The sequence below is a fragment of the Ochotona curzoniae genome, unplaced genomic scaffold (assembly GCF_017591425.1).
Source record: "Ochotona curzoniae isolate NIBS_2020 unplaced genomic scaffold, NIBS_Ocur_1.0 contig_2927, whole genome shotgun sequence".
Lineage (NCBI taxonomy): Eukaryota > Metazoa > Chordata > Mammalia > Lagomorpha > Ochotonidae > Ochotona > Ochotona curzoniae.
In genome coordinates this window covers 8,264,982-8,278,799 of record NW_024465654.1, presented here as the reverse complement: position 1 = coordinate 8,278,799, position 13,818 = coordinate 8,264,982, and the positions used below count along the sequence as shown (strand labels likewise).

General features: G+C 54.3%; 1 protein-coding gene across 4 annotated transcripts in view; it reads right to left on the bottom strand.

The window, feature by feature from the left end:
• Window positions 1-13,818, bottom strand: part of PFKM (phosphofructokinase, muscle) — a 29,093-nt gene that overhangs the window by 2,886 nt on the left and 12,389 nt on the right. For 2 of the 4 annotated variants that reach the window (XM_040978952.1, XM_040978954.1), the window contains 17 exons: window positions 12,538-12,630; window positions 8,011-8,084; window positions 7,377-7,454; window positions 5,308-5,497; window positions 4,839-5,004; window positions 4,475-4,519; window positions 4,111-4,219; window positions 3,927-4,022; window positions 3,577-3,669; window positions 3,095-3,220; window positions 2,416-2,480; window positions 2,024-2,087; window positions 1,490-1,639; window positions 1,138-1,208; window positions 823-910; window positions 552-704; window positions 81-245 (listed from right to left, as the gene is read on the bottom strand). In XM_040978952.1, the coding sequence (XP_040834886.1) occupies window positions 81-245; window positions 552-704; window positions 823-910; window positions 1,138-1,208; window positions 1,490-1,639; window positions 2,024-2,087; window positions 2,416-2,480; window positions 3,095-3,220; window positions 3,577-3,669; window positions 3,927-4,022; window positions 4,111-4,219; window positions 4,475-4,519; window positions 4,839-5,004; window positions 5,308-5,497; window positions 7,377-7,454; window positions 8,011-8,084; window positions 12,538-12,630 (1,826 nt within the window). Of the gene's footprint in view, window positions 1-80; window positions 246-551; window positions 705-822; window positions 911-1,137; window positions 1,209-1,489; window positions 1,640-2,023; window positions 2,088-2,415; window positions 2,481-3,094; window positions 3,221-3,576; window positions 3,670-3,926; window positions 4,023-4,110; window positions 4,220-4,474; window positions 4,520-4,838; window positions 5,005-5,307; window positions 5,498-7,376; window positions 7,455-8,010; window positions 8,085-12,537; window positions 12,717-13,818 lie in introns of those variants that run through there. The other 2 variants (XM_040978953.1, XM_040978955.1) reach the window with 2 other exon arrangements.

Genomic DNA, 13,818 nt, shown 5'->3' with positions numbered 1-13,818 from the left:
CCATGGAGAGGCCCTGCTAGGACAGACCACCACAGGCTGCTACAGGTGGCTGGGAGGGACAGGGTGCGCTGTAGGTCTACCTGCAGGTCCCGGATGGTGAAAGGCTCTTCAAAGATGTAGGCAGCATCGGCACCAGCTGCCAGCCCTGCCATGGTAGCCAGGTAGCCACAGTAGCCACCCATGGTCTCAATGATGAACACACGGCGCTTGGTGCCTGCAGCCGACTGTTTGATACGGTCACACGTCTGCAGAGACCAGGGAGCCTGCGTCACTTCTCTGTGGACCCAACCCTGCAACCATCAGGCCCCTATGGACCCCTGCTGTGCTGGCATGTGAGACAGCAGGCCCTCTGCCAACCACATACAGAACTGTTGTGCAATGCTATGCAGGAGGAAGTGCCTGACACATGGGTGCCTGTGCTCTTGCAGATAAGGGAAGGCCTTTGTTCAAACATGGACACTCATTGGGACCAGGGCACACAGCCGGTCCCTTCCTAGGACCTCATTTGGATGCACATGTCCCCACTGGAAGAGCAGGAGTGGCAGACTCACCGTACAGATGGTGTTGAGTGCGGTATCAGCACCAATGCTGAAGTCCGAGCCAGGAACATTGTTGGACACTGTGGCAGGGATGACCACGAAAGGGATACAGAGCTCATCAAACTGCTTTCTGCCCTCCATCAGCTCCAGGCCTCCAGTGTATGCCTAATGGGTAGTGGTGGGCAGCATGAGGTAGGGATGGAACACTTACCCCAAATCCGTGGTGATGGGAATGGGGGTGCTCACTCTGAAGCCCCAGTCATGATGGGAAGAGGGCACTCACCTCAAAGCCCCCAATGATGATCAGGCCCTGGATATTAAACTTGGTTATGTTGGCACTGATCTGTTCGAAGCTCTTTCTGGGCAGAGTCCTAGTTGGATGGGAGTCAGGGTAGGAATGACAGAGGATTTGGGGAACACAGCGAGATGTTGGGACAGGGAAGAAGATGACAAGAACTGCTGCTGGAACTCCTTTCCCCACTCACCCTGTCCCCACAGACCCAACCAAGCACTAAGTGAGCAGAACCGCCTACACATATCATTAGTGGTCAAGCAGCCTGCATCACTGATGTCCCCTGAAGGGTCCAAGGCTGCTCACCTTTTAGTGCCCAGTTTGGAACCGCCTTGGCCAGTCCAGCCCCCAACGTAGCTCCAGCCCGCTTCCTCAATCTGCAGGAAAAGGCCACATGCTGAGTGGTGGCCACAGCACCAGGGGCCTATGTGGCCCCTCCCTGCGACCTGAGCTCCTTGCTGGGACAGCAATGCAAAGCACAGGCCTGTCCCAAGCAGGGAGCTCAGCTCTCATGGCTCACTTAGACTCCTATGGATGCAGGCATGGCGCAAGCTGTGGGCCAGGAGGATCTGCACAGCTTCCCTCAGCTTGGACCCTGACAGGGCAGGGACAAGGCAACACCTGCTTGGTGTGTATATGCCCTTCCCCTGAGCCATACCTGGCCCTTGGCCAGGCCCTCGAAGCCATCGTGCACCACCAGCACCCGGTTGCCCTGGATCAGGCCAATCCTCACAGTGGAGCGAACAGCTGCATTCATTCCTGCTGCTGGGGCTCCCACATTCATCACGGCCACTGTATGCGAACCACTCTGCACAGGAGAAAGCATAGGACTAAAGCCAGGCAGGGCAGTGGGCAGCAGGGCTGAGCACAGCAGGCTGTCGGCCCCTACCAGATTCTTCATCCTACAGAGACTGGCAGAGACCCTCCAGAACCACATTTCCTCAAGCCCAGGTCCTGGAGCACCTGTGTTAGAGTGGCCTGGCCACTCAGGGCCTCTGCTCCAGGGGAAGGGGAGACCATTCCTCAAGGATTAAGCCAGATGCCCATTCTTTACAATCTCACCTGCTCCAAACTGAGCAGGGGTCTCAGGTTGGGGACACCCAGGACACACCAACAGCATGGGGACTGAGACCCAGCAAGATGCAGGTCACACGGTCTGGGTACAGGGGAGGCCGTGGCCATGGTGTGGTACCTTGGAGACAGGAGGCCTGACATGAGCCAGAAGCTTATAAACCTCCCAGTTGTTCATGAAGCTCCTGTGGAAAACAGAAGGGAGGGTGGTTTGGGACTCATTTCCCATGGCCAGCAGGCAGGGCTCTTCTGATCTAACCAAGGAACAGGACAGGATAGCGACTGCAGAGTGGCCTCAGTGTCTCTCAGAGCCTCTAGAGGAACAACAGTGACAGGCTGCTCCGTGGGGGAGCACCCTTGAGTGGCACACAGCCTCCTGCTCATCCCCACCCACCACCCTAGGTAAAAGCTGTGCAGCCAAGGAGGAAACCAGAGTGCCTCTCTGGCCTAGGCTGGCTGCTTTTGGCTCCTTTTGGCATTTGGTTTCTGGAGATGGTCCAGCCATTTCCTCACCGGCCTCTCAGCTTCATGGCTTCGTCAAATTTCTTCTCGTCCATGGCCTTGGTCACATCTTTGGTCTGAGGAGGAGCAAGATGAGGCAGGTTCAACGCAGGCCCACACACCCCTGCCCCTCTCGGGGTCCTGTACTCTACCTTTCCCAGGTCCTCAACACTGTCACAGAAGTTACCTTCCTTTCCCTAGATTCCCTGAATAATGAGTAGCAAAAGAAAAGGGCAAAAAGGACACTTTAGTTACAGAACTGACGCAGTGGTGGCAAATGTGTCTCCCCAGCTCCATACCCAGGCCTGCCTTCAAAGTGGCCTCCACTGGGATATAGGGGGTATAGAGGGTATAGTGGGGGTGCAGCTGGTGTGCAGCCACACAACTGTGTTCTGAACACAGAACATTCCCAACTCCCTGGCTACAATCCGGGGAGAGAACCAGTAACCGATGCTGGTTCAGGAAACAGGCTCTAGGTCTACTCAGGATGGATTATGTGTCCCCCATAGGGAGTATGGGGGGTCGAGGGTCTGCAGTGAGAGGGGGAAGACCTGTGTCTTGCTTGGGAGCATTTTACAGGTAGGGGGAACAAGGGCAAAGACCCCACGTCCCCACCCCTACATCCCACAGAAGAGGGTGAGGGCAGAGACCCTGTATCCCCTCTGCTCCTGTATCAGCACCCAGGACTTACCACCTGGACACACTCCATGAGCGGCAGGCGCACAGCCTGGTTACCAGACAGGCTGACCACACAGGCAGGGGTATCCGGCGTCCCTTCCAACAGTGCCATCACTGCTTCCACACCCATCCTGCTGCCCTGTAGGACACATCATGCCTGCTGAGTTCAAGGGGCCACAACCAAGCACGGAGTGGGCTCCTCCCCACTGGCTACACCTCAAACCAGAAGCCACTATATGCTCTCATGCTCAGGGACCCAAGAAATTAGATTCCCCCTACTTACTCCTTCCCATAAAAGACAGAACTAAGAGCAGAAAAGTTGGGCAATTTCACTGATCCTGAAAGTGCCAGGCCCCTGGACATCATTTGGGGAGTTGGCACCTGCCCTCATTTCTGGGACAAGGGTGAACCTTTTGGAGTATGAGAAGTGTCCAGGTCACAGCAGGGCAGCGTGGGCCCTGCAAACCCTCTCTGGGGAAGACATGGGGGACCCACCAGGATGCGATCAAAGGCCGATGGTGTTCCGCCTCGCTGCACGTGTCCCAGGACAGTGACCCGTGTGTCGTAGCCCAGACGTTTTACCACCAGCTGCAGAATCAAGGACACACACAGACAGGTTCGCTGAAGTCAAGGGAGAAGGCAGGTAGGAACCAAGCCAACTGTACACTGAGTCTCCTTCCCACAATAGTCCAGCGGGGATGAGGAGCAGTGGCTCGGGGAAAGACAGAACCACCAGAGTTGGCAGAGAACAGAGAGAACCACAGGGAGGGCAGGGGCAGGGGACCCAGAAAACCACCAGGAACAGAGCCTTGGTGCCAGTGCCATACTGCTCCCTTCACACTAACATCCTTCACGCCTTCTGAGGTGATGGGCTTCCCGTGCCGGTCGATGGCACCCTCAGCCACAATGATGATGTTGAGGCGAGAGCCCCGGTTTCGAGTCTGGTCAGGAACAAAGGAGAGGTGGTGATGAGAAGACCTGTGCACAGGGCGCAGAGATGGGGTGTGAAAGGGGCAGCTGTGCCCGTACCTCGCTCAGCCGCCGACAAAGGTGATCCTCCCAGTCATCCTCTGGAGGGCACTCAGGAATGAAGACCCAGTCGGCGCCACAGGACAGAGAGGTGACCAGGGCCAGGTACCTGGGACAACAGACGGGCCACCACACTCACACTCACTGCACATGCAGGTCCCCCACATCTGTACAGCCGAACCAGGCCTGTGGAGCCTCTGCTTTGTGCTCAGGGCAAGGTCAGAGCACCGGGCTCCTGACATCCCTCTGTGACAGAACCAAACCCAGCAGAGAGTGTGAGCACAGTGGGGCAGCAGCGATGGGACCCCATGGTAAGCAGATGGAGAAGGGCAGGACCCGCTGCCAGGACTAGGCAAGACCTTACCCACAGTGGCGGCCCATCACCTCCAACACAAATGTCCGCTGGTGGCTATAAGAGAGAGACGGACTTACTCACACACCCAGGTCACCCTGCCAAACACTGCAAGACATACAGGCTGAGTTGTAGATTATCCAGGGACTCTTCTAGGAGACCCTGCTGCAGCCGTCCAGGAGCCACAGGCTGGATAGCAGGCCAGTCAGAGCAAACGCTCACAACACTTAGGAACCAGGGCCATTTCTGTGCCCTAGTGACCCCTTCTAGCTAGGCACCACAGGCCAGCCCCAGAAAACTGGCTGCCAGTTACCTTGGCCCACATACTTCACTCAAGGAGCCCCAGCTCTATGGCGTGCCCCTTGTTAGTGCCCACCTCTGGGCAGTGGTGGTGATGGCGTCCACAATCTCAATGATACGGTGCAATGCAGAGTCTGTGCCAATGGTCATGTCCGTTCCACAGAAGTCATTGTCAATGGAGCCTACCAGTCCCACGATGTTCAGATAGCTGGATTTGGTGGCCTCCTCAGCTGTAATCTTACCTAATAATGAGAAGCATGCCTGCAGTCGATGCTACGAGGGGTGAGCAGGACCACGGGTGTCGCGAGCAGGGATGGTAGGGCAGGGCTACGGGTGTCGCAAGTAGGGACAGCAGGGCAGGGCCACAGGTGTCATGAGCAGGGACAGCAGGGCAGGGCCACAGGTGTCGTGAGCAGGGACAGCAGTGCAGGGCCATGGGTGTTGTGAGCAGGGACGGCAGGGCATGAGAGGGCAGGAGGGTGTGTGCACTGACACGCATGTACACACAATCACATGGTCCTGACTCTTAACCATGTCTCTCTTACCTGCCTTCTGGAGGTCACTCAGCAGGTCACTCCACTCAGAACGGAAGGTGTCCGCCCCAGTGAGGCTGCCGTCACCGCCTATCACACACAGATTGGTGATCCCACGCTTCACCAGGTTATAGGCAGCTCGGAGCCTTCCCTCTCGTTCCCGGAAGTCCTTGCACCGGGCACTTCCGATCACTGTGCCTCCCTTGAAGGAAGAGGTACAAGTCAGCACCCTTTCTGGCAACCACATCTGGGCTCAACACGCTACCCAATCCTTATTCCCACACAGTGAGTGCTGGTGGAGGGAGGCCTCCTGCATTCCATCCTGCTGTGCACATCTCAAACACTTGAGACCAAGCCCTGTACTTAGAACCTCAGCTAAGGGCCACCTCGAGTATGGTCATGGTTGCCGGAGGCACTGCTGCTGTTCATATCTCAAAGGCGCTGAGAAGCCCCTGGTGGCCTGAGGGCCCTCCAATCTGGAGGCCATGTCTGAGTGGCCAGTGCACGGGGATTCCCAGCTGTCCCTAACACTCCAAGTGTGTCTCTCTTCAAAGTCTACTTCTCACAACACCAAGAATCTTCCTGATCAACCATGGTTGTGCACATTCAGGGCAGCAGCAGGATGGCGTTTTAGATCTGTCACCAGGGGACAGCAGGCCCAGAGTTGCTCTCTTCAGCCTGCTCCAAGAGCATGGCTTGGAACTTATACCTTTCAGGTGACCCTGGCCAGGGCCTTCAGCCTGCCCTGTGCCCCCAGCCCCAGCTCCAGGAATTACCACCCTGTGTGCAGTTGGCTCCTACAGATGGTGAGAAACAGACAACCTGTCTTTCTGCATTGATTCACTGTACTTACTGTAGCGCCCTAACTCCCGACTCCACCTGTGTTGCTGCAGGTTTCAGGATTTTACTCTGTTTCATGGCTAGAGAGTATTCCAGCATGTCCCTACTACAGTCTTATATGTTCATCTGATAATGGACACTGTGGGGACTCCAATCTTGCCTACTGGGAACAGTGCTACAATTAACACAGGGGATGGTCTCTGACGTAACGACCTGGTACCTTTTGGATATATACCCATTACCAGGACTGTTGGGTCAATGACAGTACCAGTTCTAGTTTTCTGAGAACTCCCCATGTTGTCTTCTCCAGCAGGTGAACCAGCAATGTGCAAGGATTCCCTTCAGCAAGTACTTGATCCCTTCCACCTTAGTGCAAACAGCCACTCTATCAGTGGTCCATATTTGCATTTTCCTGACAGCAGTCGAATGGAGCATGTCTACACGTATCTGCTGACCATCTGTCTTTTTTTTGAGAAATGAATACATGAGGAACTGTAGACTCAACCAATCCAGGTAAAAAACGGGTGAAGAGACTGCTCCTTTCCTCTAAGGCGCGAGCAGCAGGAACCATAGAACCCCAAGACCTCAGAGGAGAAATAGTTGTGGGCCCAAGGCCCAGCAGGTCAGAGAGGTGATCTCACAGGCCTCCCAACAGCTGGGATGCAGCACTGGGCCACATAGAGACCTCAACAGCCCTGCTGTCAAGTTCTCCCATGGTCAATCAGGAGTTGAACACAAGACTAAGGTGCCAGGGCAATGTCTCACGGTCAGCTCATCAGCACACAGTTGTGTGTGCCATGCTGCCCACACAACCTTAGAGATAGGGTTGGATGAGCCCTTGGTACTCCACCTTACAGCTAGGGTTGCATGTGGCCAGGACATTTTGAGGACTTTGAGCCATGGAATGGCTCTCTCAGGCCCTCCCTTCCCAGCACACTCTGGTTTCAGGTCTCATCTCCATCACATGAAGATGGTTATGTCTCAGCTGTGCTTTGGCTCTAGGCTGCCACAGGTTATTTCAGGGCCTGACCTTCCCCACACTCTTGAGTTAGCCCTGCTGACATGGACTCTCTGAGACTCGCCAGTGACCTTTCTGTGAGGAGCAGGCCATCCTGTGACTCCTCCAGGGAGCCAGAGCGCTATTTTCAAAACCAAGGCGTAAAGGGCAAGCCCAAACACCTCTCATGTCCTCTCCAGCCACATTGCAGGGACTGAGCAGGACAGGCACTGTCCAGACCTACCAGCTGCAGCATCATGGAGACACTCTCCCAGGTGGCCTCCCGAATGTGATCTCCACCATCCACCAGACCCTGGTAGCCCTGTAGGATACAACATCCATCAGCTTGGACTGGCTGGCCGTGAGTTCTTGGGCCAAGATACAGTCACTGGGAGGAGGCCCTGCCCCCAGAAAAGCAAGGAACCTACTCCCCCAGTACCATGGTGGCACACAGATTCTCAGGCACACAGCCTAGGGAAGGCAGAGGCAGCCCTCCAACATCCTGCTCCAGTTTCTTCTATTTACTTACTTTAAATTCCTCTCATGTTTGCATCAACTTATTCCCCAAAGAGAGGAAAGAAATGAGACTTGGACAGGCAGAGTATAGGGCCTCAGAGGATGGGGAGAAAGAGGAGGCGGGGAGGCAGCCCTGGCAATGGTGCCGCCTAGCCTGGCCAGGGGCTTTAGCCCTGCACACGCTATGCTTGCCACACATGTCCACCCACCACAGCTGCTGCCTGCCTCTCCTCCTTGATCACTCCTCCTCCCTATAAGTGGAACAGGATGCACGGGACTGTTCTGCAGGTCCTGGAGTCCTGCAACAGCCCTGGGGAAGTGGACGTGGCAGAACTGGAGGACAGAGGAGGCAGTGAACTGACCTCATGGACAAAGAAGACCCGGGCTCCGGTGAAGATGCCAACTCGAACCACAGCCCTGACGGCAGCATTCATACCTGCAGGGGCAGTCAGGAGATGTCACAGCTGTTGTGGACATGACACACCAATTCCAGAACCTTCACTCTGCCTGTCTCCTAACAGCTGCATTCCACGTTGAGGGAACACCAGCTCCCACAGCCCAAACTGCTGCCTTTCTGTCAGGACAGCCTAAGAGGTAAAAGGCGACAGCAGCAGCATACAGTGTAAATCGTGGGACAGACCTGTCGATGGCCTATCAGACACCCCTCACTCACCCCTGAGGCCCCCAGAGGCCCAGGTCCTGCAGCTGCAGTTCTTGGGATGATGCACTGGCTGTAGGAGCGCCCCACCAACTGCTGTGCTGAGCCCACCCATCTCCACCCACTGTGCTGAACCCGTGTGATGGCTCTCCTTGTGCTCTGCCTCAAGTGCAGACACAGAATTGGCTGGGCTGGGCAGGGCAGAGACAGGTCTCTAGGAGCAGCAGGTCAGTCTGTTCCTGGGAGGTGGGCTCTGAAGGCCATGTCTATGGCCTTCTGATGTTACATTTTGACCAGGGAGTCACAGCTAGAGCCTTCCATCACAGCTACAGCCTAAGATAGAGTTAGTGGCGGCTCTACTTCCTCACTTGCCTGCCTTCTCCTAGGACTCTGTGCATAAGACAGCTCCAGGGAACTTGAAATTTATACTGCATATCACTGTCTCTGCTCCCACTGGGAGGAAAAGTAAGGACAACATGGATGTCGCTACCCTCACACACATGAGTTCTGTCCCTTCCATGGAAGCTAATAGTGGCCAGGATCTTCCAGGCCAAGGCCACTGCTACAGAGTGGGTTGTCCCTAGCAAAGCTCCGCCCCAACGGACATGAGAAGCATTCCTGTTCACCTCGCACATGCAGGTTGACACTCACAAGGAACCAACTTCCAGCTACCCCAGGGCTCAGGTCTGTATTCATCAAAGGTAAACTCCTATGGCTTTCACCCTGCCTACAGTGTAGACCCTAAGCTACCAGAGACCACTGGGTACTCCATGCTATCTGAAAACATCTGTTCCTAGGGACAGGCTGAAAAGGCTGACTGCAACTCACATTGCAGGTGCGAAGTGTTGGGTGAGGACTCATCGAACACCTGCCATGCCAGGCACTAGAGAGACCGGGGTGCAGGGAAGTGAAGCGCCTGGCCAATGTAGGAGAAGCAGTGGTGACACGGCTCAAGGTGCAGAAAACATGTTACACAGTGCAAGGTATCACAGCAGACAGTGCAGGTGCAGCAGGACACAGGGAGGATGCTGTGCTTGTCAGAGGGGTTGCAGAGGGGGGCAATAGTGTCCAGAGCCCCTGAAGCGATCCCCTTTTAAATCCCTCAGTCAGAAAGGGGTCTTCAAACAAGAGAAGATCATTCACTGCTATGAAGAGCAAACCACAAGGCAAGGGCTGTGGGGAAGTGAGATCACATAGCCCATAGGCACCATGCAAAAGTGTGGCTTTCACTGATCTGCCACAACTTCACCGGGAACTCAGGAGCCTCATGGAATCACAAACACTTTTGGGAGAGGGTGATATGTGGGAAGTGGGGTGGCACTAGAGCCAGGATGGATGCCCCAGAAACACCAACCAAAGGGTTTCAGGAAGGATGCCAATAAGGGGCAGTGAGAGTGACACTGGGAAACAGGGCCAAGCAAGGTCCTGGAAGCCAACAAGGGACAATCTGAAAAGGCGGGAGCTACCCCCAAAGTCCCTGATGGCTGAGTATGATGCCAGGTCCCAGCACATCTACAAATATGGGTCAGCATACTGCAGGGAAAGTAAGCTAAACCAGAACCCTACAAAGCTCTATGGTGAAAGATGGAACATTCAGAGCCCACAAGTAGCTCCCCACGCTTCAAGATGGCCAGCCACAGGTGAGAACAGCTGCAGCCCTGCAGGGTTCTCCACTGACACCCAGAGCTCTGCACTTGTGCCCTGGGAACCTTGGGAGAAATGGTAGCCGCTGGCTCCCAGACTAAGCCAGAATAAGCACATAGCTGGAGGCCTGAGGGCCCACCATGGGGAGGGAGCAGAATGGAGGCACTGCCTCACTTGTTCTGCTTGCCCTCCCCTTCTCACCATGTAAACCCTGCCACCTCCAGAGGCTGAACATCCCGGCTCCTGCCCAGATTTCACAATTCAGGGCCCTTTCCAGGCCCCACAACTGGGTCTGAAAGTCCCAGGCCAGGCTGTGGAGATGGCTCATCCTGGGACTCCTATCCCAGTTCACTGGCTGGCTCTGGCCCCAAGCCAGTCCTGGCCAGACTCTTCCTGGCTGTCCCATGTTGCCCTAAATAGCCCTCCAGAAGCAGCTGCCTGACTTGTTAACAGAAAAGACTGGATAAGATTGCAGGCTCCGTTCAGGGCTGTCGTGGGGAACATCACAAGTGCTGAGCTTGGTCTCTAGTTACAGCCTAAACAGGCTGTGGGTAGGAAGGGCGGGGGATAGGGGTGGACATGGGTCCCCAGGAGAGAGACAAAAACAACTCTATATGACTTGGTCATCACCTCTTCTGTTTTGCTTAAAGCTGATGTTGTAGTTCCTTTCTAAGTTAGATCAGAACTATGAACAATAGACAAACTAGATGTGAACTGTACTGTGTATGTGCCGTGGCCCTGTGCACCCGCCTCAGCTCAGTCTGGAGGATGAGGTTGCTCCCAAGGGTAGCTCCGCTTGGAGTTAGTCACAACCCTGGCTTCCCTGGAATTTCACCTTCTGGCCCACTCAGGGTTCTATGTCCTGGGACTCAGAGGTGGGGTGTCCTGCTGGAAGCCTATCCCCATGGCCCTAACAGGTCTCTGAGCTCCAGGTCAGAAGCAGGATGCTCTGTCTCTCTCGGACTTATGTGTCTCCCCATTTCTCAAAGAGTTCCTGCCCTCCACCTCACAAGTGCGAGTCCCTGTGCAATTCACAGCAGACTCTCCACCCCCACCCCCAACTCAGATGACCTGCCATCTGGGAGAGGCCATGGGCACCACTCCAGAGCTCAGCAGCAGAGAGAGAGAAAACCAATGAGGGCCAGGTCAGCATCTCCCTGGCCTTCACAGGGCTCTGCATTCTGACTGGCCACTGCCCTTTGGGTACTTCACCATTAGAATCAACACAACTTTGTTCTAAAAATACGCTGCGAGTCCAGCTTCACTGAGAAGCCCGCAAGAAGGAGCCTGACAGCAAGGACAGCATGTGACTTGCCTCATTAGTCCCACATTTACTGTGTGTCCACCAGTTCTGGTGACTGCTCACAGATCTTCCCTGAATGCAGAGTTCAGTTTCTTACCACTCTCTCCTCCATGAAGATTTCCCTGATGAATCCAACCAGGCCCTTCCACTTCATTATACATAAGATACAAAAGTGGATTCCATTGGTTAGTACATGCTTGCTTATTTCTGCTTACGTGCCTTTTTGTTTTTTAAGCTTTAATCTATTTAACTGAAAGGTAGAGTTACAGAGGGAGAGCAAAAGAGAGAGAAAAAGAGGGAGGTCATGATCTTCCATCCAACAGTTCACTCCCCAAATGGCCAAGGCTGGGCGAGGCCAAAGTCAGGAGTTTCAGCCAGGTCTCCCACATAGGTTCAGGGGCTCAAAGACGTGGGCCATCCTCCACTGCCCTCCTTGACCATTTGCAGGAAGCTGGAATAGTAGCGGAAGAGCCCGAACATAACATGCTCCCACATGGGGGGCCAGAATTGCAGGCAGCAGCTTTAACCATCACATCACAATGCCAGCCCAATTTATATGCCTTAGTGACATGTGATCTTTCCACATTAAACTCTAAGTCCCCAAAAGAAATCTACTTCTTATCAATGTACATGATGGGGTTGTATGCAGAACAGCTCAGGGCTGCAATACCTGGGCCTGATCAGCAGAAGCCCCTGCCGTCCACTCTTGTCCAGGACCACCTCCACATCTCTGCAGCCCTTTCACAGAGACCTCGGGCCCTCTCCAGTGTGCTAAGAACTTAAGTACATGGTGAGAATACAGACATTTCACTTTTCCTACAGCCCGAGGTTTCCTGCCCACAGCCTAGGGAAGGGCACTCTTGGCTGTTTCCTGCCCCAACTCTGGAGGATCTGCACTGTTTCCCTGCTGCTGCCAAAATCTGTTCTCCAGAAAACAGACACCCCAACCAGCTCTGGCAAGCACAGAAATTCCCACCTCACCAAGGATGAATCCTGGGTCTGCTCTCTTCCCCACCCATCCTGAAGCACTTGGAGAGAATCCACCCACATCTTCTCAGCAGTTTTACCTCTATTTCCTCCCCCAACGTGGCTTGAGAAAACCCTACCGTTTTAGGCACTCATGGCCCAACATGGCCCCAAGTCTTCAGAGAAACTTGGAAGGAATTTTTACCTAAGTAAAAGTAGAGTAAATGAACCAGGGTTCTTGGACAAAAACAGATCTGCAGGAAAGCCCAGGACTCTGGGCAGTTCCAGAGAGACACAAGCAACTGTCCACGTTCTTACCTTGGGCATCCCCACCAGAGGTTAGTACAGCGATGGCTTTGCCAACGCCCAGGGTTTTGGCCGCATGGTGCTCTTCGTGGGTCATGATCCACTCTAGAACACAAAACAACAGGCAGTTAGGACACAGCTGGGTACAGGTGCTGCTAGCTCAAGCAATGGCTCCGTCACACTGGCTGGAGGTAGCACAGACAGGCTCTCCCGCTACCCTACCACTGCCAAGGCAGCCTGGGAGCTCTGGACGTCTTCCAGGGACAGCCACACCCACAGAGAGCCACAGCTGAAATGCCACAGTAATCAAGCCCAATACTCAAAAGTCCTGGCTAATCCCTCTCTGGTCCCTCCCTCCCCAATTGGAACCTATTTGTAGAATAAGGTAAGGGCAGGGAGAAGGGCAGAGAACAACAGAGAAGAGAGAACCCTCATCAATGGAGGGCAGTGAGGACCCACTAGACCAGAGTGTAGAGGCAGAAAAACGAGTGCAGCCGGGGTTTCAGTGGGTGACAGTGGGGTTGGAGATCATCAAGGCACAATTGGGACCACTGGGGACTACCAGCCTTCCCCACACCCCTCATATTGCACACTACTGAATGTAACACACATCGCTGCCCCAAATGCACGGACACACACACGACAGGGGAACACCTACTGTGGCTGGACCCGAGACACTCTTCCAAGTACATTCAATGACAGGGCATCCAAGCAAACACCTGCTGGTTTTTCACTTCTTCTCTTCCTCTCAGCACCAAAACTGCCACCAAACCCACAGTCCTCTGGCAACAATGTCCTCCCCAGCCACCATCCCACCACCATCCTCCTGAACTGCTCACTTCAGAGCTACTCTCTCTCTCTGCCAAGTCCCCTTTGCCATATATATATAATATACATATATATATATAACGTATTTGAAGGCAGAGAGAGAGAATCTTCCATCCATTAGTTCACTCCCAAATGGCAACAATGGCCAATGCCAAGGGCTTTATCCACATCACCCACATAGCTGGCAAAGGGCGAAGCACTTGGAACCACCTTTTGCTGCCTTCCTGGCACTTGAGCAGGAACCTGGTTTAGAATCAGAGCAGCTGAGACCTCAACCAGCATTCCAGTGTGGAATGTCAGGTTCGTAAGCAGCTTAACTTGGTGCACTTTAATGCCTGCCCTCTGAGGCTTCAATGTAGATAGATTAATACACATGAACGGGAGCCATAAAGGAAGTTCATGCTTCCCCTCCGCATTCACACCCACTTCAGGGCAACTGCTTAAGACAGGGTCACATGGCACACA